Raw genomic sequence first — 23,005 nt, forward strand, 5'->3', positions numbered from 1 at the left:
TCAATGGTAACGTGGTTTCGTACGGATCAAGAAAGCAAGAGATTAACGCACAGAGCACAACGGAAGCAGAGTATATTGCCATGAATGAAGGCACTAGAGATCTACAGTGGCTACGTGGACTCTGTGAAGAACTATGCTGGGAGTTCGCGACTCCGGAGATTATCGGCGATAACAAGTCGTGCATCTATCTGACTGCCAAGCCTGGCAAGCACAGCAAGAACAAGCACATTATGAACAAGTTCCACTTGGTGCGCCACCTCGTGGAGAACGAGCAGCTACGGATTCGCCATGTTGGCACCGACGACATGATCGCCGACGCGATGACGAAGCCATTGCCGAAGGACAAGTTCGAACATTGCCGTGATGGGATGAAGGTGCTGCGCATCGACCGTCAGCAAGGCTCAGCTCGTTCAGTGGGAGCCAAACATCATCGCCATGCGTGAATGCAAGCTACTACTACCGGTTCATGCATGCGAAGGACAAGAAGGAGGAAGAGCGCTACCAAGGACGAAGCGTCGTGCTGCAGCGCAGCTAGAAGATGCCAAGAACATCGTGGTGAGCTCTACAAGGTGATCATGTTGAAGCTGCGCTTCGACTAGATCAAGTGGGAGTGTGAAGTGTGGAGGAAGAGCCAGGACTGCGTCCAGCTCAAACCTGAGGCTCAGGTGCCTCCAGGACGCGATGCTCGCGTCCAGAAGCCGGACTTCGACGGACCATTGGCTGGCGAGCCGCCAGCCCCATCCTACTGCTAATCCTACCAATATATGTTACCGGGGTTTTTCCGTGTGCTGCTACACACTCGACAACTTGCGCCGTCAAGAGCAAGCAGCAGCACTCGGTTTTCTCCCCTGCTGGACTTTCAGTCCCTGCAACTTACTGTTGTTACGACTACTTCCTTCATCACAATGGTCACCACTCGGCGTAGCCGAGGAGCGACCATCACTCATGGGTACGCTTGGCTAATTGCATACACAGGAACGCGTGGCCGCTCAGGCCAGCGATGCGGCCCGACTCCAGGGTGAAAACAAGCTGCTGAAGCGCGCCGTGGCCATCCAGAATCAGCAGAAAGAGGAGGTTCAGAACGAGAACAACGCATTGAAACAGCTGGCCACGCAGGCCGCCGAGCACATGAAGCGTCTAGAGCAAGCCAACTACACGCTGAGGGTTCATCTGCAGACCAGCACCAACGCCGGTCTCGGCCACCACCTGATGTGTACTAGGCCATCGATGGCCACACATGACCAGGCCTTGACCTTCACTGGCCAAGGCATTCTATAGTCGACCCAGTCCCGTTCTACTACCATTCATTATTCTATGGGCCGATGTTGGAGTATCAAAAGGCAGAAAGCTGCCACGATACTTTGGCTCTCTCTCCCGTGACACCGTCGACGTCGTCTGTGTCTTCCGTTACTCAGTTGGAAGTAGTCAGCCGTCGGGAAGCTTTCTACTTCGCCCTCCACGATTAACAGCGATCCAGTTTCTTCTCGACGATCGACTGAGCTACCACCTGACGCAGGGCGAGAGAAGCACTTACTTTATTTCGCAAAAAGCATTTAAACCCCACAAACATTGCCTAATGCCAAACTCAACGTGTCGACGTTGCATCCGTTTACTTTTTTTTCTCTAGGCCGACGCCTTCCTTGAACGCCACTTACTCGTTGGTGAAGCTGACTCATCTACCTTGTCTTCTTTATCTTCCTGAGTGTGCTGGAAGTCTTGAGTAAGTTGCGACGCCGAAGCTGCACGAGCCCGAGCAATATCTTCAATGGCTGCTGCAACATGACGACGCTCCTGTGCGGCGGTGAACTCGTCGATGTGTGCGTAGCGGTTCTTGAGGTGATACGGCAGTTCGAACTGCGAGCGTTTGGGCCAAATGGACAGGAAGAGTTCGTGCAGGATCTGACTCACCGCAGTTGACGGGTTCTTCATGTCGTCGTTGATGCACACAAACTTGGTGCGTCTCGCTCGCGTGCCCATCATTTGCTTCCACGCAAACTAGTAATTGTCGCTCAGCATGTGGAACGTCACCTTAGTCTCCGACATTAATTCCACCTTGGTCTCGTATCGAACGTTCTTAACGAGCGCGTCACGTACCGAAGGACATTGCTCGAGGTTCTCCAGAGTGATGTACGGCGTTAATGTCTCGCTAAGTCGCAGCGTTCCCTCCGCCGTCGGAATCTCACGAACCTTCTCGCGTTTATTAGGCTGTACGCACTCACGCACTTCGCTCACGAAAATCTCAGGCGGAGCGTCACCATGCGCGAGACTCGCAGCTGTCAGCACTTCGCTCTCGTCCAGGATCCCGTTACGATTGGCGTCCAGGTATTCACTCCAGATCTCTTCCAACGTGTGAGGGTGGATCTTGGCGCGATTAATGAGATAATGGAAGTACGAGAAGCTGAACTGCATGTCTTGAGGATGACGGAAGCGGTGTGCACTTGTGTCTTGAATCTCCTGTGTCCAATGGTCCTTAATCTCACGAATGATCGACTTTTGCACCAGGAATGGCATGTGCGAAGGCACGCGACGTCGATCTGATGTCTTTGGCTTGCCGAATGCGCGGTTGTACAGCTTGTTGACAAAGCGCAAGGAGTCTCCGAGCGTGTCCTTGGACAGGTGAGCTTGTGCGTCGCGTAGTGTGACCTGCGGCTTTTCTTCCTTCGGTTCAGCTGTACCACATACGTCTGCGTATTCGACGTCATCCAAGCTTTCATTAGTAGACACAACGTGTCCAAGCCCGACTGCCGTCTTGATGTTCCCAAAGAAGCGACTCAAGCCACCCACATGTTCACTGGCTTGAGCTTCACGCTCTTCCTTCTCGCGTTCCTCACGTTGTGCCAGTCGACGCTTCTGAGCTTCACAGGCCAGTCGACGGCCATCTTCTTCCTTCTCCTTCCGCACATCCACCTTGGCTTCATACTTGATGGGTGGACGCGGGACGGACACTTCATGCGGGTAGCAGATTCGTGGTCGAATGCCGATGAGACGTCGGGTGGTGTCAATACAACGGTCCAGTAGCTCAAGTAGCGCCGAGTCGTCTCCTGTGTACGGCGTGTAGACCACCTTATGTTGACGTATACGCTCCTCTACACCTTTGCCAGTCCAAATCGGCGACAGTGTAAAGCAAAGTGGAACGTCCCGTAATTAATTTTTTTAATTTTTGAAATTTATTTTTTTAGAAAAAGCCTGTCATGCAAAGTTGATTTAGTGTAGTGCAAAACTTTACGTGCCGTACTCCATAGGTTTGCTACGAATAGCTGCCGCCACTGACAACGCACAGTGGCGCGCCATCTTGTTAACCAAGCGCAGATCCATACATGGAAGCTATGCTCTGCAGCGTTTTCAAGCAGCTGCATCCGGCGCTCTGTTTTCTGGGCAAGCGGACGATGTTGAACTGAGCGCTGACTGGGAAAAACAACGCAAGGCAAGCCACTGAGTGTTTGTAAGTGGATGGAGAAGATCCACCAAATCTGGTACTTGCATGGCAGCGGCGCGAGTGAGTGGCCACCCGGGAGGGGCGCGTGAACGACATACAGCCGACGCCCTCTGGGTCTTTCCTCCATTCCTTCCTCGCCCCAGTCCAACAGCCACATACACAGCAGCCATGGCGATTAAGAGCGTACGCTGGTCCACCGTCACCGTCTACGAGTTCGGCGTGGGCATCGGCGGCAGCGCAGTGCCTCGACGCGGTGGTGGTGGCGACCGGCTGGCTCGAACCCCGCAATGTGTGTGGAGGACTTCAGTGAACGCGGCGCAGCATCAGCGGGAGAAAACACAGGCGGGGGACAGGCAGGAAACCGCAGGACGACATCGGCGGAGACGCGTGCGCTGGTTCAAGCCGCTGGAGCGCATCACGATGCTTGAGAAGGCAGGCTACAGCGAGGAGCGTATCTTCCGCTCAATGCTCATGGAGTCGTCCAGCATCGCCCAGTCGCGACGGCTCTGTCTGCGTGTCGAGTGTGTGGCCTAAGTTGCATTTTGCACGTGTCGACGACGACCGAGGTAGCATAAAATGGAATTTTAACGTGGGGGTGCCGGGTACGATGGTGCTCGGAAGGAAGAAGCAAAGGGCGAAGACAGGGTGGACTTTTTTAACTTGTTTTGATGCCGACCACCAGTTAGCTCTGCACTAAATCGCCATTGCTCTAAAGTCAATTTTTGAAAATAAAAATTAAAAATTTCTTTGTCACTTAAGTTACTTCACACAGCTTTGCTTTACACTGTCGCCGATTTGGACTGGCAAAGGTGTAGTTCAACATAGTGCACTCTCAGTCTTTAGTCCAGTCTAATTCATCAATTCACTTTCCAATTCCCCACCAAGACAACAGGTTAACAGCCGCATCGACACTCCCACATTATGGCGAACTTAGGAGACAGAGAACCGGACCCAGAACCCCCAACCTCCAAGAAGCACAGCACGAAGCTGGTGAAAATTAAAAACTTCACCGGCGAAGTTAAAGAAGGTTTCCTCGACGCTGGTGCCGGCGACTGGATTAAGCGCCTCAAGATCCAGATTCGACTTAGAGAAATGGTGGACGAGGCAGCTTGGCCCGACAGCATCAAGATGATGGTCGTGGCTGCACACTTGGGAGGTGCTGCGTCGACGTGGTTCATACGACGTTTTGATGTGCTCCAAGGTGTGTCTTTCGATGCCTTGTGCATCGCAATTCGCGAGCAGTTCCGCTGCTCGCTCGATCGCCTCGAGATCAGCTCCACCTTAGGCAGAACCATCAAGAAGGCCAACGAGTCCTACGCCGATTTTGCCCGTCGCTTAAGCACCATAGCTGCTACGATGAACGACGGTGAAGAGACCAAAGCGACTGCAGAAGATGCCCTATCAACGTTCATCAAGAGCGCGTGGCCGCAGCATCGTGCTTCTCGACTTAGCTGCATTAAGACGCAGTTGGACAATCCCTGGCATGAAATGGAGGAAGCCGTGAAGTACCTCGCGAAGATTGCTGGCATAATAGGAGAAGACAGCTGTCCAGCGCACCCCCCAATTTTTCGCGCGATAAAGTGGGGAAAATGAAGCGAAATGACCATAGTCCTTCTGAGCTCAGTGGCCGTCGGTCCAAGGCACCGCGACGCGACTACTCAAACGCCGTGTGCGGCGTTTGCCAACGGTGAGGCCACACCACAGGATACCACGACCAGTGGTCCACCAGCCAAGGCACCGTGGTGTAAGCCCGCCTGGCCAGTATCGCTACCACAGTTACGAAAAATCAGGAAGAGGGACAATCACAGCACGCTCTAGATCCGACCGCTGCAAAGCCCGTCGAGGACCACGACTGGGAGGACCACGAATGAAGGCCACGGGCACTACTGGGGAGAGAGCACTTTATAACTGACCCAGGTATACCCAACAGTGCCCCTGTGATCGACTCAGGTGCGTCTTTCCACATGGGAAGCTGCGCGGATAGAGGAATTTCCATATCTCAGTGATTATCACTGAGATTACAGAAAATAGTAAGTAACGTTACAATCACTGAGGTCAGTGATAGTAGTATGCATGTACTTATATTAGTACATACATATCGCAATGATCAGGGAAGCCAACAGTGAAGTTGGTTAAAAGCTAAATTAATATACGTGTGCATGTATTGTATTCAACTGCTAACAGTTTCATTTTCTCTACTTCCTGCAATGGCCCCAGTTTTGCGCCGTGTATCGAAGAAGAAGCCAGGACGTCCAAAGACGAGGAGGACCAAGACTTGCTGGAGGTGCCGTTACATTCAGCTCGTGCACCAAGCTAAAGGGCCACCTCGAGCGCAAAAGTGGTTGCGGTCCGAAGGCGGTTGCAGCTCAAGCCGCACGCAGAAAAAAAAAGCCAGCCGCCTGTCGAGCAAGGTGCAGCACCTAAAAAGACAACTCGACAAGGTCGGCTGGTGGGAGGTGCACGAGGTCATACTAGACGAGGAGACCAAGGGCAGCGAGGAGAGGGTCAGACCATTACAATCCTATCGTTTCTTTTTTCATGTATTTTAAGCTTGTGTATAGCTAAAAAAAAACACTTCATCGCACAACACTTCTAACTCGAGACTCCTTGTCGAATGTAATACTGTATTACGCTTTAAGTAGGATAATAACAATTCATTACTATTTTATTCTTGAAAATGCTATTACTACTCGTCTACTGATTAATGTCATGGACTGGCAATTAACCCCATCTAAAACCAAAATATCAGTGATAATCACTGAGATATGGAAATTCCTCTGCGCGGACATTCACGACGCCGAACCGTGCGGCGAACACGTTATCCAGGTGGCGGACGAGCGCACATTAATTGCAACCGCACGTGGCAGCCTGCGACTGGACAACGGCACCGTTCTCCACGATGTCGTAGTCGTGCCAGGAATAACCCGCACACTCATCTCAGTGGCGGCATTGTTTAAAGACGGCATGCACGTAAGCTTCAGTGGGCACAAGTGTGAAGTATTCGGGAGACTGCTCTTCTCTGGAGTGGTTCGAGGTGGTATTTACGAGCTGCAAGGAGGCACCAGCCGGTCGGCGGCAGCATCTGCACTGGTCGCCCAAGCGCCGAAATACAGCAAAAAGGACTTAAGGCACTGGCATCAGCGACTCGCTCACCTAAACTACAACTCTATCCTGGAACTGGAGAACTCGGGCAAGGTGAAGGGTCTAAAAATAGTTGGCTCTCGTGTACTTAACGACAAATGCGAGGCGTGTGCATTAAGCAAGGTAACGGCTCGCTCTGCGCCCAAGAAAGCAACTCGCCCTCAACTCTCCAAAGACGAGGTGTGCCACGCAGATCTCGCTGGCCCAATGCAGAGAAGTATCCACGGTAATCATTACTTCCTCGCTCTGAAGTGGATTGGATTTACGCATATCTCTTTCCTACGAAACAAGTCAGACGCTGCTGCAGCTTTTGAGGATTACCTTGCAATCGTCAACCGCCGGTCCGACAATCAGCCACATTTAATCAAGGTCCTGAGGTCAGACAATGGAGGAGAGTTCGAGGGTACGGCCTTCCAAAGTGTGTGCTCAGCGGCCGGTATAGAGCGTGAATACTCAGAGCCCCATGCTCACTTCCAGAACGGGGTGGTGGAACGCGCAAACCGGACGATCTCGGAGACGGCAAGAACGCCTTTAGTACATTCCGGGTTGCCTCACAACCTCTGGGAGTACGCTGCCCGCCATCAGGGCCCCCGAAAAAAATTTGACGACACAGTAATTTCAATAAATAAGCAGACATTATTTATGCTGTCACCCTAAACTAGGCTCGTGCATAATTTATGGTGGCTGCATATTACATACGGTAATTTATGCGTACAGTTTCCTGAAGTTATCTGCAGCAGTCAATCGATCGCCACGAACCAGTCGTTTTGTTGCCGAATCGGCTGATCTCAGCAGACTCATTTTCTTTTCTCTCACTTCCCACGCCGACACTCCCGTTACCATGGCCTTCTCGTCTCGACGCAGTGTGCGCTCCACGTTCACGCCAGCACAAATTGCTGGGTTCTTCTTTCAACCGTGCCGCGACGAGTTTGATGAAGTCATCCTCGAGTACTACCGCTGTCGTTGCGGCACGGTTCGAAAGCAGGCTAGCCGCAATGGCTTTTCCAACCTGGTATCGCACGTTCGAAGCGAGCACCCAACCCATGAGAGCCTCATGCTCACCGCCACCTCGACCGAGACGGGGTCTATCCTCAACTACGTGCGGCGCTCCTCTCTCAATCTATTCAGCTGGATGGAGTGGATCCTAAAGAGCAATCTTCCGCTGTCATTCTGTGAGAATGAGGCGGCCAAAAGGTAAGTCATACGCATTTCTAAAGTTGCCAGTGAATTTCTAACTTCTGTTTCTATTTGCTTTCTATAGGTACTCTAATCTTGACTCAATTTGTGTCGAGACGCTCGTCTCTGGCATGAGTAGTGTGACGCGGGCCGTGGAGCGTGGCATCGCTGAAGAGATGCCTGACCTTTTTGGGCTAATCTTTGATGGGTGGTCTCATGCTTCAGATCATTACATTGCAGTGTACGCTCGCTGCGAGGTGGACGGGGTCGTCAAGACTCCTCTTCTTTGTATGGCTCCACTGCTCAACGAGGAGGAGGAAGACCTCTCCGCCCGCGGCCACATGGATTTTTTGCCACTATGCTGCCTCGGGGCTACGACAAGCAGCTGGGTCAGTGCTGTTTCCTGGTGGGAGACAGCTGCTCGGTTAACCGGCGGCTCGCAACGCTGATGGGTGTGCCGCTAATCGGCTGTGCCAGCCACCGCCTTAACCGAGCAGTGCAAGCTGACATGCAAGACTATGAGGACGAGCTGGATGCTGTCCAGAAGTTAATGATCAAGCTTCGTAACCTGAAGCAAAGTGCCAAAGCTGAGGTAAGTTTGAACTGATAATGATGTAGTTAGAAACGTTTCTAATTGGGTTTCTATTTTGAATGTAGAACTAAAACGCCGCTCCGTCCAGTTATCCGCCAAGATACTCGATGGAGCTCCACTTTCGCTATGGTGATGCGGTACTTCACACTGCTGGAGTTTATCGACAGCAATGACGACGACATCGCAGATTTGCTGCCGTCCCCTTCGTACAACCGCCGTTTGCGTGCTCTGCTAGCAGACTTGAAGAAGGTCGAGTCCGTTGCAAAAGCTTTACAGGGAAACGAAGTATCACTACTTGATGCTCGAGTGTGGCTGGATGGCTTGATTTCCATTAAACCACACTACGCTCGGTACATTGGTACGTGCAGCATATTTTTTCCTTTTCTAGTATCCATTGCTAATTTGTTTTGTATTCACTATGAGCACTAGGCCCACGCGCTGAAATTGTTCACAGCCCTGACTTTGAGTCAGGGTGTGTACGGGTCTTAGGCGGCAATGCAGCCCGCCTCACGCGAGCTGAAAAAATAGTGTTGACTCCGTTCAAGTCGACAGGCCCTCCTGCAGTGAGTGAAGACGAGGACGACGGCGAAAGCTCGTTCGTCCAGCTGCTTCAAAAGAGACGCCGACTTGCCGCGAAGGAGACCAAGTACAAGCTCTTGCACGCAATCCCTGCGACGTCCAACGTGGTGGAGCGCTTTTTTAGCGTTGCTCGTACCACGTTTGGCCAAGAACGCCATGGACTGCAGCCCATTACTTTAGAAATGATTCTCTTCCTGCGCGAAAATACTGGTTACTGGGACGCACAAACACTTGACACAGCAACTCGAGCGTAGATACCTGTTATTGATTCATTAAACCGTGATTATTGCAGCAATAACTCAATAATTTATTGGTCTTCTAGCTAAAGCATCATAACGTATTGCCAACATACAAGCTAGCTTCGCGATAATTTATCGTGAAGATGCTACTACGATAAATAACAATATCATTTTCGGACCCCCTGCCCGCCATGCAGTATACGTCCGAAACCGAGTCCTTTCCCGCAGCTATCCAAATGCAACTCCGTATGAGCGCTATTATGGCCACGCTCCCGATGTCAGCCAGCTTCACGTCTTCGGAGTGCGCGTTGTGGCGAAGATCCCTCGCTCAAAGATAAATACTCGATACAAGTTTAGAGAGCGAGGCAAGGCCGGTGTATTCGTCGGGCACGACAATGAACGCAAAGGTTACTTCATATACTTTAGTGCCGGTGGCCCACGCATTCAGCGGACGTGCGACGTGTCTTCATGCAAACCTTTCCTACATTTGCTGAAAACCCTCAAGACACTACTTTACGTACGTCCATCGAGCCACTTAGAGCTGAGACGGATTCGCGGGGAACGCAAGATGCGAAACCGACCGTGACAGTGCCTGCATTACGAGAAAGCCGCCCCATGGGGCCTGCTGTAATCGAGACTTTTGCACGGGGAAGCCGCCTTACGGGGCCTGCTGTGACCGAGCCTTCAATACGGGGAAGCCGCCCTGCTGTGACCGACCCACAATCTGCAGGTGGACCTCAAAGAGCCCTTGAAGATAGCGACTTAAGCCCAGCTCCGCACGTCGTCAGAAATGCGGACGATCTGACTGACGCTGCTGTCGAACAAATCAACGGAGCCTCCGAGCTCATTAGACGTCGACGGTCAGAGCGAATATCAAGTCGACTCATCGGCCACGCTCTTGCAGTCCTGTGTGAAGTTATGAAAGAACCAGTCACCCTAGCCGAGGCGAGAAGATCACCAAACTGGCCCTTATGGGAGACCGCCATCAGGGAGGAGATCGGGTCGCTGCGAGCCAACAACACCTTCGACGTTGTCACTCCTCCGGCTGGTGCCCACGTCATCGGCTGCACGGTAAAGTTCCGGGTGAAGCGCGACGGAAATTGCAACGTCGACCGGCTGCGCGCCAGACTCTGTGCTCAAGGCTTCTCTCAAGTGTTTCTCGTCGATTATGGTGAAACCTACTCGCCTGTGGCCCGCCTAGTATCGGTACGGATCTTCCTCGCCCTCGCCACGAGATTCGGACTTCGCGTGTGCCAATGTGATGTACCGTCCGCGTACGTGAAGGCACCGCTGGATACCGTAATCTATATGCGCCAGCTCCGCGGCTTCGAGACAGGCGAGCCAGGAACGGTGTGGCGACTGAAGAAGGCGCTATATGGCCTCAAGCAAGCAGGGAAGGAGTGGCATGACGAGATAAATGCATTCTTCATTGACTACGGATTCAGTGCTACCCGCGAAGACGCATGCGTATATGTCCTCCCTGACAACTCCGTGATGGTCCTACTTTACGTGGACGACATCCTTATTGGATACTCAGACCAAGTTGCCATGTCGAAGCTAGTCGAGGCCTTGCGCGCCAAGTATGACGTGAAGTACCTGGGAGACATCACTTGGTTCCTCGGCATGCGCATCAAGGTCGACGCCGAGGCCAATACCACGACGATCGACCAGTTCCAGCTCGCAACAGAGATCCTACAGCGTTTTGCGATGGAGAACTGCAAACCATCCGTCCTTCCCCTAAATTCAGGTTGCTTCTTAACTTCGGGCGACGAAAAGGACGAATTGGCGGACCATATTCCCTACCGAGCCGCGGTAGGCGCCCTGCTGTACCTGAGTAGAGTTTCTCGACCAGATATATCTTTCGCAGTCAATCAAGTGGCTGCGCACGTGAATCGACCGACGGTCTCGCACTGGACTGCCGTCAAGCAGATCTTGCGGTACGTTGCAGGTACCCTACACATGGCGTTGGTCTACAAGCAAGACGAGAGTGCTACGCCAGTAGAGTTGTTCACCGACGCAGACTGGGCAAATAACACCGAGGACCGAAAATCCATCAGTGGCGTCGTCGTGCGAGTATACGGTTGTGCAGTCGCTTGGGTAACTCGGCGCCAAAGTGTTGTAGCGAAGTCGTCAACAGCTGCCGAGTTCATCGCAGCCTCGATCGGAGTTGAGGAAGCCCGATGGACACGCATGCTGTTACAGTCCTTATCTGGAAGAGCCGCCACCGCCATCGCTGCCCGCGTTGACAACCAATCCACGATAGCTCGGATCGTGAACGGTAAAAGCTCTGAAGCGCAGAAGACGGTGGACTGCATGTTTTTCGATATGAAAGATGCCTTCAAGCGAGGCGAGGTGGTCATCACTTACTGACCTACAGAGGAAATGGTTGCCGACTTCTTGACAAAGGCTCTCAATCGGCTGCGACTCAAGAAGATGCTGGAGCTCATTGGTCTGCAAGCCGTCAAAAGGTAGTCAGTGTCGGTGCACATGTTGCGGGGAAGTGTTGACGTATACGCTCCTCTAGTTCAACATAGTGCACTCTCAGTCTTTAGTCCAGTCTAATTCATCAATTCACTTTCCAATTCCCCACCAAGACAACACCTTAGGCTTGGGTGGATGCAGCTGAGCCCACAGTGTTGGTTTGTGCATCAACTCCACTTCTTCAGAGTGGTAGTGGCCCAAAGCTAGAGCGAAGCAGTAGCGATACCGCGAGGGATCAGCTCGGTCCGCATCAAAAAAGCAGATTTGGCCGTCAGCCACCTGAGGACTCGTCTTCCACTCCTCCAGCAGTTTGTCCACTGCATCGTAATCAACTCCGCTATTGGGGATACTAGTGGCCGAGCCGCTTGCCTCTGGAGAATCAGGAGTGTTTGTTTCACTCTCCTTCTCATCGTCTTCTAGCGCTCCAGCAGCAGAGAGTACAGCGTGGGCGTGGTTCGACAAAACTCGCACGGTAACAATCACACCACGGTTGTGTTCCGCAAGCCGGCATTTCGTGATCCCGCCATCGAATTCAGTAACTTCAGCCTCCGTGCTCTCGTCCTTCTTAGCTTCATCTTCAGCAATATCCTGCATCTTGTCATTCTCCTCTTCAAGCGGATCGTTTGCGACAGGAATAGCTTTATCTTCAGCGTGGTTTGCACCTGATCTGGCGTCTACTGCAACATTCTCCTTGGCCTTACTCCCTTCGGTATCAGCTGCAACCGCAGTATTTGGCTTCTTCTTCGGAACCTTCAATTGACAAACATCGTGGTCACTCCAGTCGATATCCTTCGCGTCGTTGTGAAGCCGCAAGTCCATGTTCCATCCGAGGTTTAGAGTATTACCGTCGTTCAGCTTCTTTCCCGTCACGTTAAACGGCAGGAACACTTCAACAAGCGGCACTTTGCTAGCCAACTTGTCCGCAACAACAGCGATCTGTCCATCCGACAGCTTCTCCTCGCCATCTTCTGTCTTCGTTGCAAGTTTAATCTCCGGTTCGTCGTCACTACAGTAGACGGCAGAACATTGCGGAAAGTAGCTTGTCGGAACCCAAACGGCAGGCGGATGAGTTGTGGCCGGATACTGGTGTTCTGGAACGTAGACACGCCGCTGGAAATCTCTTCAATGTCTTCCACTTGAGCTGAACTCGTAACCTCTTCAATCGAATTCTTCCCTCGCACCATGGAGAAGTCCAATTGAATAGGAGAACCCTCCGAATCCTCGCCAATCACTGTGATCTGGACACTACTTGTCATCGGATGAGCGTCCGAATCCCGTCCAAACACTAGCAACAGCACCATTTCCTTCTCGTATACAGAGGCGAAGCGAACAAGCTCTTCATTGTCGTGTGCAGCACTCAGAATGCTCCCATTGACGCCAAACGCATGCGTGAGGTTCAGGTACGTAGCGTTCACGTCCAATGGCACCTGCACGAGTGTGTGATTCATCTCGACATCAGCGGACCACAAGTCATTGACCAACGGGGACATTCCCTCGTCTTCCTCCTCATCAACATGAGGTCTGTTTCGGTCATAAGGCTTCACCACTCTGCAGTCTCCTCCATCAAACGCACACGAGCTCACGTTACACGTCCGATCGCACATTCCATTGCCCAGCCACTGGTAATGACACAGTCCTTGACATATGTAGTTGCCGATCTTTGGTGGTTTGGGCGATTGTTCTAAGATACTCGCGACCTTTTCTGCGTCACAATTTACCGATCCATCCAGAGGGTTCACGTCACATCCACAGTCTCCCATATCAAAGTCACAGGCTGTAACATTGCACTCTTTGTCGCATCGTCCATTGGCCAAGCTGCTCTCCCAGCATCTGTTGGAGCATAGCGGGATTTCCCATGCAAAGTAGGCCTTCTGGACTCCAGCTTGACTCACAAAGTCCTCGGGTCGCACTGGGGAGCCCAAGAAGACATCGTCGTTAAATTATAGGAACATGTCACTGAGTCCAGGGATGTTATCCAGATTCCACTCAATAGCAGGCGAAGAAAACACCGGCAAGTGGCTCTTATTGGCGAAGATGTCGCGGTGTTTGACGATGCTGATCTTGGGGGACTCAATGTCGAGCCACGAAGGGATCTGGCCGTCTGTAACCACGTAGATGTGACGGACCCAAGGTGCATATTTCTCCAATGAACGGAGAGAATAGCGGAGCTCTTCGTTGTCTCGAAAGCGATTGTCCGAGTTCGAGTCGTCTTTGCCTTTAACCTCGGCCTCCTGGCCCCACACAGGCAGCGGCTGGCCGGTCAATGAAGCGATCCAGTGTTTGTGCCAGAACTCCTTCTCCTGCTTCCAGCGCGGATCGGTGCCATTCACCCACGTATACACGACGTCGATGGGTCCGTAGGAGAGGAAGTCTTCAGCCTTAACACTACCGATGTTACTGCGGTCCACGGGCTCCCATTCGTTCAATATGAAGCCGAAGCATGTGATCAATACACCCAGGAAGAAGATAAACGGCAGGAAGCAGCCGGAACGGGACGAAGAAGCGCTGGAATCGGGCGCCAATGCGCGCCGAGAACGCGACGACATTTGTTACGTGGCCAACTTTTGTCAATAATGTGGTGACGGATATTCGGAATTAAGGGAAGGGATGGTCTACATGAACATTACGTAAGGTGGAAACTTACTATCTATGGGTCCTCCTTGGGCTTGGGCACAGGCTTGATCTCGAAGTCGTCCAGATTCAGCTTCTTAGTCATTTTCTACATATAATAGCAGCACCAGAATGTCAGGAATGTATTTATATATCCACTGCCAATGTGGTAATTGTTAACGCACCTTGTGCTCTTCCTCCAAGTTGAACAAGTGCTTCGATTGACTTTTCACCATGTGATCTCTCGTTTCGTACTTGCCGCCAACAAACTATGACACGAACAGCACCGACAGTCCACAGCTCATTTAAAATAACCAGCACGATAGTTCACGGCCCAAATGTGATTTATCTAACCTGCGTCAACGCAACATATCCACCCACGATAAAGAGCACAAGCGGAAGACCAGCCGTCGCGAAGTGATTTTTCTTCTTGTGGTGTCTCTTCGGTCGTTGCTTGGACGCTTCAGCGGAGAATCGACGGACAGCGGCACGAAGCATCGCCACTTCAACGGAGCAGAAGAGTTTGTGTCTTATGCCTGCGTGCGTGTAGAAATGATGAGCCTCAGGTTTTGCGACGCTTTGATTGGACGTTAATGAGTGATCCGGCACTGCTAGAGTTTAAACTATGGCGCGGGTGACGGCTAAGCAATACTTCCTCCTCTTCAGCGCGACGCTGGGCTCATAACCTATTAGTTTGATCTGTGGAAGGACACCGTATATTGAGAAGTGAGGCTCTTTATCTAACCTTCTTACCTGCGCTCTCGCGCTTCCAACAGTGTTCTTCACCATCCGCAGGAGTGGCGGCCGAACCCGGTTACGGGACCGCGGTTACACCGGTGTAACCTCATGCACAATTCTAACACTCCTCCTCGGCCGTCGCTCGCTACGCTTTCTTCAAGTTAAAGATCTCCCGTAGCTCGGCCATCCTCGGCGCCGGGAGCGCCTTAGTTAAGAGGTCCGCCATCATAAGACGCGACTCAACGTACTCGGGTTTCACGATCCCCTTTCTCGCGAAGTCGCACACAAATTTGATGCGTATGTCTACGTGTTTGGCGCTCGCTGTGCTGTCCTCGGACTCCAGCTGCCTGATGGCTGCCTGGTTGTCCATGTACATCGCCATGGGCTGTACCGCCTCGAATTTCAGTTCACGCACGAGTTCCCGCAGGCCAAGCAGCTCTCGTCCAACGTGTGATGCTGAGGTAAACTCGGCCTCCATGGTGGAGAGCGAGACAACCGTCTGCTTCTTGCAGATCCACTGTACTATTGCGCCGTCCATGGTGATGACTCCTCCAGTTACTGACTTTCTGTCACTTTTGTCCGCAGCGAAGTCTGAGTCGCTCCAGCTCTCGATCCTGATCCTCTGGTCTCTGGTCACGTCGACGCGCATTCCCAACTTGAGATGCTTCGTGTCCTTCAGATAGCGTGCGATCCTCTTTGCAAGCATCCAGTCGATCGTTGACGAGTGGTGCGTGCGTCGCGTCGCCTTGTGAACGGCGAAGCTAATGTCTGGTCTTGTACACCGCGCGACCCAGAGCAGGCTACCTACGAGCGACTGGAATCCTCGGATCGTCGGTTGTCCGTGGGCGGCTACCTTCGGTAGCAGCTCCAGTTGCTTGGACCCCACCTCGTTACTTTCTTCCCCGATTGGCGCCCTGACTCCGTTCGCCTTTGCGAGTCCGTGTTGTTCCAGAAGCTCCTCGATGGCTGCCTGCTGGTCAAGATTGTAGTCTCCCTGTTGATCCAACTCCACACGCATGCCGAGAAATTTCCTCACCTCCCCCAAATCTTTGATGGACAGAGTACTCATTTCCGAGAAGAACTCCTCGACTAAGCTGGAGACGGACGCGGTGACCAGAAGGTCGTCCACGTATACGCCCACGATCGTCATCTTACTGCCCTGCCTCCTGTAATACAAGCACATGTCCGCGACGCAGCGCGTAAGCCCGAGCTTCTCGAGATTGGCGTGGAGCAACTTACTCCACAGCCGTCCGGCTTGCTTCAAGCCATACAGTGACTTCTTCAGTTGTAGTGCCAGCTTGGTGCTGTCTCTCACGTTGAATGACCGCAGTACTTCCTCCGGAATCTCCATTTCCTTCGGGATGGCCAGGTAAATCTCCAGGTGCTGCTCCTTCTCGGCCTTCACGTACGCGTTGGGGATATCCTTGTGCCTCGCAGGCACGCCCCAGCGCCGTGCAAACACCAATATCACCTTGACAGTGCTCAATTCCATCACTGCGGCAAACGTGAGCCCGTAGTCGACACCGAACAACTGCTCGTTTCCGCAGGCCACTAGCCGAGCTTTGAACCGCTCGATGGCTCCATCGGCATCTGTCTTGGTCTTAAAGACCCATTTTGTGTGCAACACATGGCTGCCCGTAGGCGGTATCACCACTGTCCACACCCCGTTCTCTTCGAGCGCTCTAAGCTCCTCAACCATCGCGATGGTCCACTTGTTCCTGAGCTTGCTCTTCATCGCATGCGCGTAATTCTTCGGATCCGGTTCTCGCACGCTATTTACCACATCGAGGCCCGCGGCCGCGTTGCTGTCAGGCTGACCGTCTCCATTGCTCTTCTCTTCCGCAGCCGCTGCTGCCTTTCGAGACGCTAATCTAGTCTGGTGCTTCTCTCGAGTCCACCGACTCTTCGCACGACGCTTCGACTTTGGCTTCGGCGCCGCTACGGGTCCTTGCGTCTCAGGTGCGGCATCTTCCGTCTTGGACTCGTCCGAATCCTCCAGATGCACGCGTCTCAGCTGCTCGTTCTGCACGTCCGTGAAGGTCTCCACGTTCCTGACATGCTGGGTGACGACCACCACTCTGTCCTTCGGGATATAGACCCTGTACCCCTTCATCTCGACGCTCTTGCCGATGATCATACCGGGCTTCCCGCGCTCACCCAACGACTTGTTCTTGGCGTCCTGGTGCACGGTGCACGGGGAGCCAAACACCACAATGTCGCCAAGGTCCGGCGTGCTCTTAGTGAGCATCTGCAGTGGCGACTTCAAACCTGGGTTTCCTTTGCTTGGACTCCGATTCAAGATATACGCGGCGTACTCCGCGGCGTCCCCCCAGAAACTCAAAGGTAATCCGCACGCAAACACCATGCTACGTACCATGTTCATTACGGTACGGTGCAAGCGCTCCGCCTTGCCGTTGCTGGCCTGGTTGCGGGGCTCGCTAACTTGTCTAGCAATGCCAGTGTCCTTGCAGAACAAGTCCAAAGTCTTGTACTCTCCTCCGCCGTCGGTGCGCAGCACGTGAATGCGACAGTTGAACTGCCTCTCGAAGAAGACCATGAAGTGTTTAAACTTTTGTGCCGCTACGTCCTTGTTCTTGGCTAGGAAAATCCTGCAATAGTTCGTGCGATGGTCAATAAAGTTGATCATATACCTGTTTCCGAGCCGGTCAAATGGCGTCATCGGGCCCTTTAGGTCGGAGCAAATTACGCCACCGATGACGTCGGTGGGCGAGTTGGCCCCCGAGTCCTTGCGTGACTGTTTGTTCTTCGTCTGTTTATCTTGCGCACAGGCCAAGCAGTTTGCGCGCTTCTCGTCCGTCAGTGAGATCCCCGACGCCGGGTCCCTCGCCATGCGCAGGATCGTGTCGTAGTTGAGGTGCCCTAGTCTGCGGTGAAAGTGCATCAGCGTACCAGTCTGTACGTCTGGTCCCTTCTCGTCTTGGCTCTCTGCCAGCACAGCCATGAGCACGCTCCTCGCACTCTGCCGGCCTCTGTGGCCTTCGGTGCGGACGACTAGCACGTTGTCGCATCTTTCCACATCGAACACCGCTGGTCCGCCGCTCTTGGCAGCTATCACGCGGTTTGGGCCCCGATACTCCATCCTGTAGCCCTTCTTTTCCAACCGCCCATACGAGATAATGTTCCTCTCCAAGTTCTTCGCGTACTCCACATCTAACAATAGCACCTTGGTCTGTTTCCCCATCGCCGTGGTTTCCAGCATCACGCTGCCACGCTTGGTTATTTTCAGTGCTCCTCCATTAGCGGCAACGCACTCGCTGTCAAAATCCTCGGCGTACTCCAGCAGGCTCTCATCGTTTACCAGATGTCGTCCCGACCCAGTGTCGAGAATCCACACGCCCTTGTCGCTGGTCGTACTGCCCATTGCCAAGACGAAATCGGCGTCCCCTCGTAGGCTGCCATCCTTGAGTCCGTCTGGGCACGATGCCTTTAGGTGGCCCACCTTGCCGCACTTGAAACACTTCCTGTTGTCCATGCGGGCTTCGCGTACGTCGCTCACGACGTCGCGCCCCAGGTGTTTGCCACGTAGCTCTATCTCAGTCGACTGCGCGAAGTGAGCCAGCTCTTCCGCTTGCCGAAGGTAGTCCGTGCGTCCAAGGTTTAACCTGGATAACATTGACACTCTCATCGCAGGATCCGCGTAGTGAACGATGTTGTCGAGTACCAAATTGTCGGTACCTCCACACGCCTCGCTGACGGCCACCAAGTAAAGGTAGTGTTCCGTCCAGCTACGCTTTGCGTTCTTCTGCGCCGTGAACATCTTCATGCTCTGTGCCGGCGTTATCTTCGTCGCAAAGGTGTGCAACAATCGCTGCATCGCGTGCTCTAACGTCGGTTCCTCGCCCCACCATCCTTTAACCTGCTGGTTATATTAGCGTTCGGCCATGCCGGTGAGGTGGTGTCCCAGAATGTCCACCTTCACCTCCTCTGTCCACTGGAAGCCGCTCGCGCGCTCCGCGAACTGTATCTGCCGAGCAAACCTCTTGCCCCACGACAAGAAACCGCTACCGAGACCTTGATAGAGCTCTTTGCCGTCGAAATGCCAAATTCCTAGCTTACGCTGACGCGTGTCAGGCACTCGAGGAAAGTTGGTCACCGGCGCATTCATTCCTTGCTGCATGACTGGCGGTTGCACAGGTAGCTGTGGCTGCCGAGGTGGCACGTAGTGCTGAGGTAGTGCTGGCTGCGGTGCCTGCGCCATCTCTACGTTCGCGGCTGCGTTCTCGTACCCGTACACACGCTGCTTCACGCCGAAGTACGTGGCCGGGGATACTGGCTGGTTCCGTGGTGGCGGCGTCTGGTCCAACGCCTGGCAACCCATCGCTCGTCCGAGTCCGATGGCAGAGCCGAAGACACTTGACTCACGGTCCGACAACCGCTCTTTGTCCTCTTGTCGCTTCTGCGAGGCTTCCAGGCGCTCCATGCGCCCCGCCAAGTCCGTGAGCAGGTCCAGCATCTTCTCCTGCGGGTCCTTGGGCTTGGGCAGCTTTTTGACTTCATCAACGTCTCCGTACTAGCCGTCGTCCCTCTCTTGGGCGACCTCCTTGGCTTCCGGAGTTCCTGGAGCTTCGCTCCTGGCTACGGTGTAAACTGTTGGGCTCATAACCTATTAGTTTGATCTGTGGAAGGACACCGTATATTGAGAAGTGAGGCTCTTTATCTAACCTTCTTACCTGCGCTCTCGCGCTTCCAACAGTGTTCTTCACTATCCGCAGGAGTGGCGGCCGAACCCGGTTACGGGACCGCGGTTACACCGGTGTAACCTCATGCACAATTCTAACACTTTTCGCGGGTTCCAGCGCCATGCACGCGGTCCTCAAGCCCGATCTGGTGCGTCTCAATGAATTTTATCCACTGTAATTAGCTCATTGTGCTCATTTGATACATGTACTGCGTGGGTCGCACACTTGCAGACCATCCCAGACCTCAGCGAAAGCACCAGCAAACCTCCCAAGAAGAATGATTAAGACGCTGTGTTTACCAACTGCGAAGAAGCTTTGTAAATACCAAGCTTCTAAATAGTAATACCATCCATCCAAATAGAGAAACCTCAGCTTTACGCTCCTTATCGACGCTGCTGTCGACGCTGCTTCTGCTGCAGACGTCGTTCCTGTTACAACCAAGACACAAGAAAAGGTTAGGTCACAACGACATCATCGTAAACAAATCTTACAGGGCGACGCACCTTTTCCTGCTCGCGCAGCTCGTTGAGTCGCTCTCGTCGTCTGCGCATCACTTCTTCCTGACGCTTGCGCTCTACGACCTCAGGCAGTTGATGGTACAGGCGACGACTGCGTTCTTTCATCTCGCGGCTCGAAATCTTAGTGCGACTGCCGCTAGCCAAGCGGGTGAGCAGCTGCTGCTTCTCAGGAGGTAGATCGTCTGTCGCTGGTGGAGCAGTATCACGCTTTGCAGCGGTCTTCTGGTCTTGCTGCTTGTCCCTCTGACGTTTCAGCTTGTCTCGGTGACTCTCAACTCGCTGACCAAATCGTGGATGGCGTCTCTGGAAAGCTTCAGCCAGTGACACTTCCTTTCCCATTTGATCTCCATCGCTGTCGACACTTTCACCTTCCGACTTCTTTACGGAGATCAGAATCCTCTCAGCTTTCTTGACACTTTGACGTCGAGAGCTTGCAAATGAACTGCTAAATGACGCATCGCTGCTTAAATCATCATGTTTTCTCTCTTCTTCAAACTCGTACAAGTGCTGGTTCGACTGGAGATGAGCACTCCGCTCGTGAAGATCCTCAGAGCTTAATGAGGATAGAACATCATCATCATCGGAGCTGCTGCGATAATTCTGCATGGGAGGCGGCTGACTCATTTGGATAGAACCGACTGGAGGCGGCGGTAAATGACGTCTTTGCAACGACTGCAACTCGTCGGAATGCTGTTCCGAAGAAGATGATTGCGACGCATCCAATGGGCGGTCAGAGGTCTGCATGGGTCGAGGTGGGCGACTCATGTTTAGTGAGCCCAGCGGAGGCGGTGGCAGCTGTGAGACTGTCGTCCTGATGGTGTCGAATGTTACGCGCGTCGCTCTTCGCTCTTCCACGTCGCTGGTGCTGCCACTGTCGCTGCTTTCGCCCGATCGAACCTTCTCTTGACGAACAGGAGATTGTGCATGTTGTTCCTCTAGGACAGACTCACTAGACTTCGAACTTGAGCTTGAGCGAGTGTTTCTTCTAGACGCAGGACGAGCTGAAGTTTTGTCGGGATCTTCACGGGCAGTTGCAATGGAAGAGACCGAAGATTCCGACCAATCCATTGGCGCGGGCGGCGTGGTCATATCCTTCTTACCGTAAATCATAGCTGGTATTCGCAGATGCAGAGGCAGCGACTTCTCTACCGCCGACGTCATGCTGGCGAGGTAGTTGAAGTGAGCGTCCATCGACATACTGGAGCTTGATGCAAAGCTTCGTTCGGAAGCTATACTTTCGTTGTCTAGCTCTTCATCTCGGGCATTCGCATCCTGTTGATTGTCTTCACGCATACGATTTTCTTGTCGATCATCCCCATTCTTGCGCCTTCGAGTAGCTCCAGCCACGAGGTTCAACTGGACAGTAAAACCAAGACTGGAGACACCGGAATCACTGGAAATGTCGGACAGATCACCACTATCTCTGTGAAGGTGGGTATAAGCTTTCGTGGCCATGGCTGGAGCCGGCCTAGTTGCTGCTCGTTGCGCTCCTGTTCGTTCCACCGAGGTATCACCACTGTTCGTGTCTGAGTAGGACGATCCAGAGGAACTGGAAGACGAAAGCGGTCTGTTGGCTAGTCCATCGCTTCTCTCAGAGCATCTACACGTTGCTGCTGAAGACATGCGACCAGGGCGATCTGTTGAGGGTTGATGCTGACTCGGGAACTGTCTGCTTCGATTCAAAGAAGTTCGTCGTTCTGCTGTCAACATTCGGCTCATGTTCGGTGCCACCAACTGGACATCGTACTCCTCTTCCACTTGGTCTTCATCTTCGAGAGCTTGCTGAGGCAGTGCGTGTTTCGGAAACATCGGTACTAGCTCATTGACGAAGCTGTCGTCACTATATCCAGGACGCAGCTGGTCGAAGCTGTCGTCAAATGAGCTGTGAGTATCTGAAGGAGGCAGCGAGTATTGAGCCACAGACACAGCCGACTCGCTGCGTCTTCGCGCTTGACGACCCATTTGCTGGCGGTACGGGTCATGAGGACTGACGTTGACGTGAGGATGTGTATCGTTGCTGTCGATAGGTGGACGAAACTCTCTTGTGGCGGCCTTGTCCTCATCTTCGTTATGATTTTCTGATGAGGAGAACGACAGCATATGTTGATCAATGTAGCGCTGTTCAAGCGATCTCGCTCTGGCATTGACCACTTCATCAAGACGAGAAAGCGACTTCTGACTCGGAGCGAAAGATGATTCGGACGCCGAGCGATCGTCTTCATCGTTTTGAGCCACTCGAGAGCTTTTGCCTTCAAAACTGCTGGTATTGTCGTGGATTTCTTCATGGTCAGAAGTTATAGAGCTCGATGACAAAAGCCCACGATGTTCATCGAGTGCTTGAAAATTTCTGGTACCAGGGTAATTATTTGACTCCAAGTGATCTGGATCTCTCTGCTGACCAATCTGCCTTGGTAAGCGTTCCTCACCACGATCTCGTATACCAGAAGAGGCCTTCTTATCGCCTTGGCTCCTATCTAGAATAGCCGAGTCTTCGTTGCTCAGCGGCGCTACCACATCATGACCTCCCGATCTCTTGAAACGACTATTACGCTCTTCGTGCTCAGCTTCATCATACTCACGTTCCTCTTCAGAGTAACCTGAAAGGTTCTCTGCTCTGGAAGATGCAGCCGAGGAGTCTACACGTACATGACGATCCCCACCAATATCGGATAGGGCAACCTGTTCTGGGTCAGCTCGGTCGTCGCGCAAGCGAGTCGCTTGCTCCTGTCCAGGATAAATCTCTGAGGTATAATGATCGGAGATAGATCCACCATCGTTCACCTCTCGCTGTTCCA

General features: G+C 52.9%; 4 protein-coding genes across 4 annotated transcripts; 1 reads left to right on the plus strand and 3 right to left on the minus strand.

The window, feature by feature from the left end:
• Nucleotides 1-905: 905 nt before the first annotated feature.
• Nucleotides 906-1,278, plus strand: PITG_00742 (uncharacterized protein; the record flags this gene model as incomplete). Its single annotated transcript, XM_002909267.1, has 2 exons — nt 906-908; nt 976-1,278. 2 exons carry the CDS (start codon nt 906-908, stop codon nt 1,276-1,278), a joined length of 306 nt encoding a protein of 101 aa, XP_002909313.1.
• Nucleotides 1,279-1,623: 345 nt separating this feature from the next.
• On the minus strand, nt 1,624-3,291 carry PITG_00743 (N-acetylglucosamine-1-phosphotransferase subunits alpha/beta, putative; the record flags this gene model as incomplete). Its single annotated transcript, XM_002909268.1, has 3 exons — nt 1,624-1,995; nt 2,095-3,092; nt 3,279-3,291. The coding sequence occupies 3 exons, from the start codon at nt 3,289-3,291 to the stop codon at nt 1,624-1,626; spliced, it is 1,383 nt and encodes a 460-aa protein (XP_002909314.1).
• An 8,443-nt stretch (nt 3,292-11,734) lies between these two features.
• On the minus strand, nt 11,735-13,134 carry PITG_00744 (uncharacterized protein; the record flags this gene model as incomplete). The annotated part of the gene is made up of 2 exons (XM_002909269.1): nt 11,735-12,754; nt 12,826-13,134. The coding sequence occupies 2 exons, from the start codon at nt 13,132-13,134 to the stop codon at nt 11,735-11,737; spliced, it is 1,329 nt and encodes a 442-aa protein (XP_002909315.1).
• Nucleotides 13,135-13,584: 450 nt separating this feature from the next.
• On the minus strand, nt 13,585-14,190 carry PITG_00745 (N-acetylglucosamine-1-phosphotransferase, putative; the record flags this gene model as incomplete). Its single annotated transcript, XM_002909270.1, has 1 exon — nt 13,585-14,190. The coding sequence occupies one exon, from the start codon at nt 14,188-14,190 to the stop codon at nt 13,585-13,587; it is 606 nt and encodes a 201-aa protein (XP_002909316.1).
• Nucleotides 14,191-23,005: the final 8,815 nt, after the last annotated feature.

The sequence above is a fragment of the Phytophthora infestans genome, genomic scaffold (assembly GCF_000142945.1).
Source record: "Phytophthora infestans T30-4 supercont1.1 genomic scaffold, whole genome shotgun sequence".
NCBI classification, from domain to species: domain Eukaryota; phylum Oomycota; class Peronosporomycetes; order Peronosporales; family Peronosporaceae; genus Phytophthora; species Phytophthora infestans.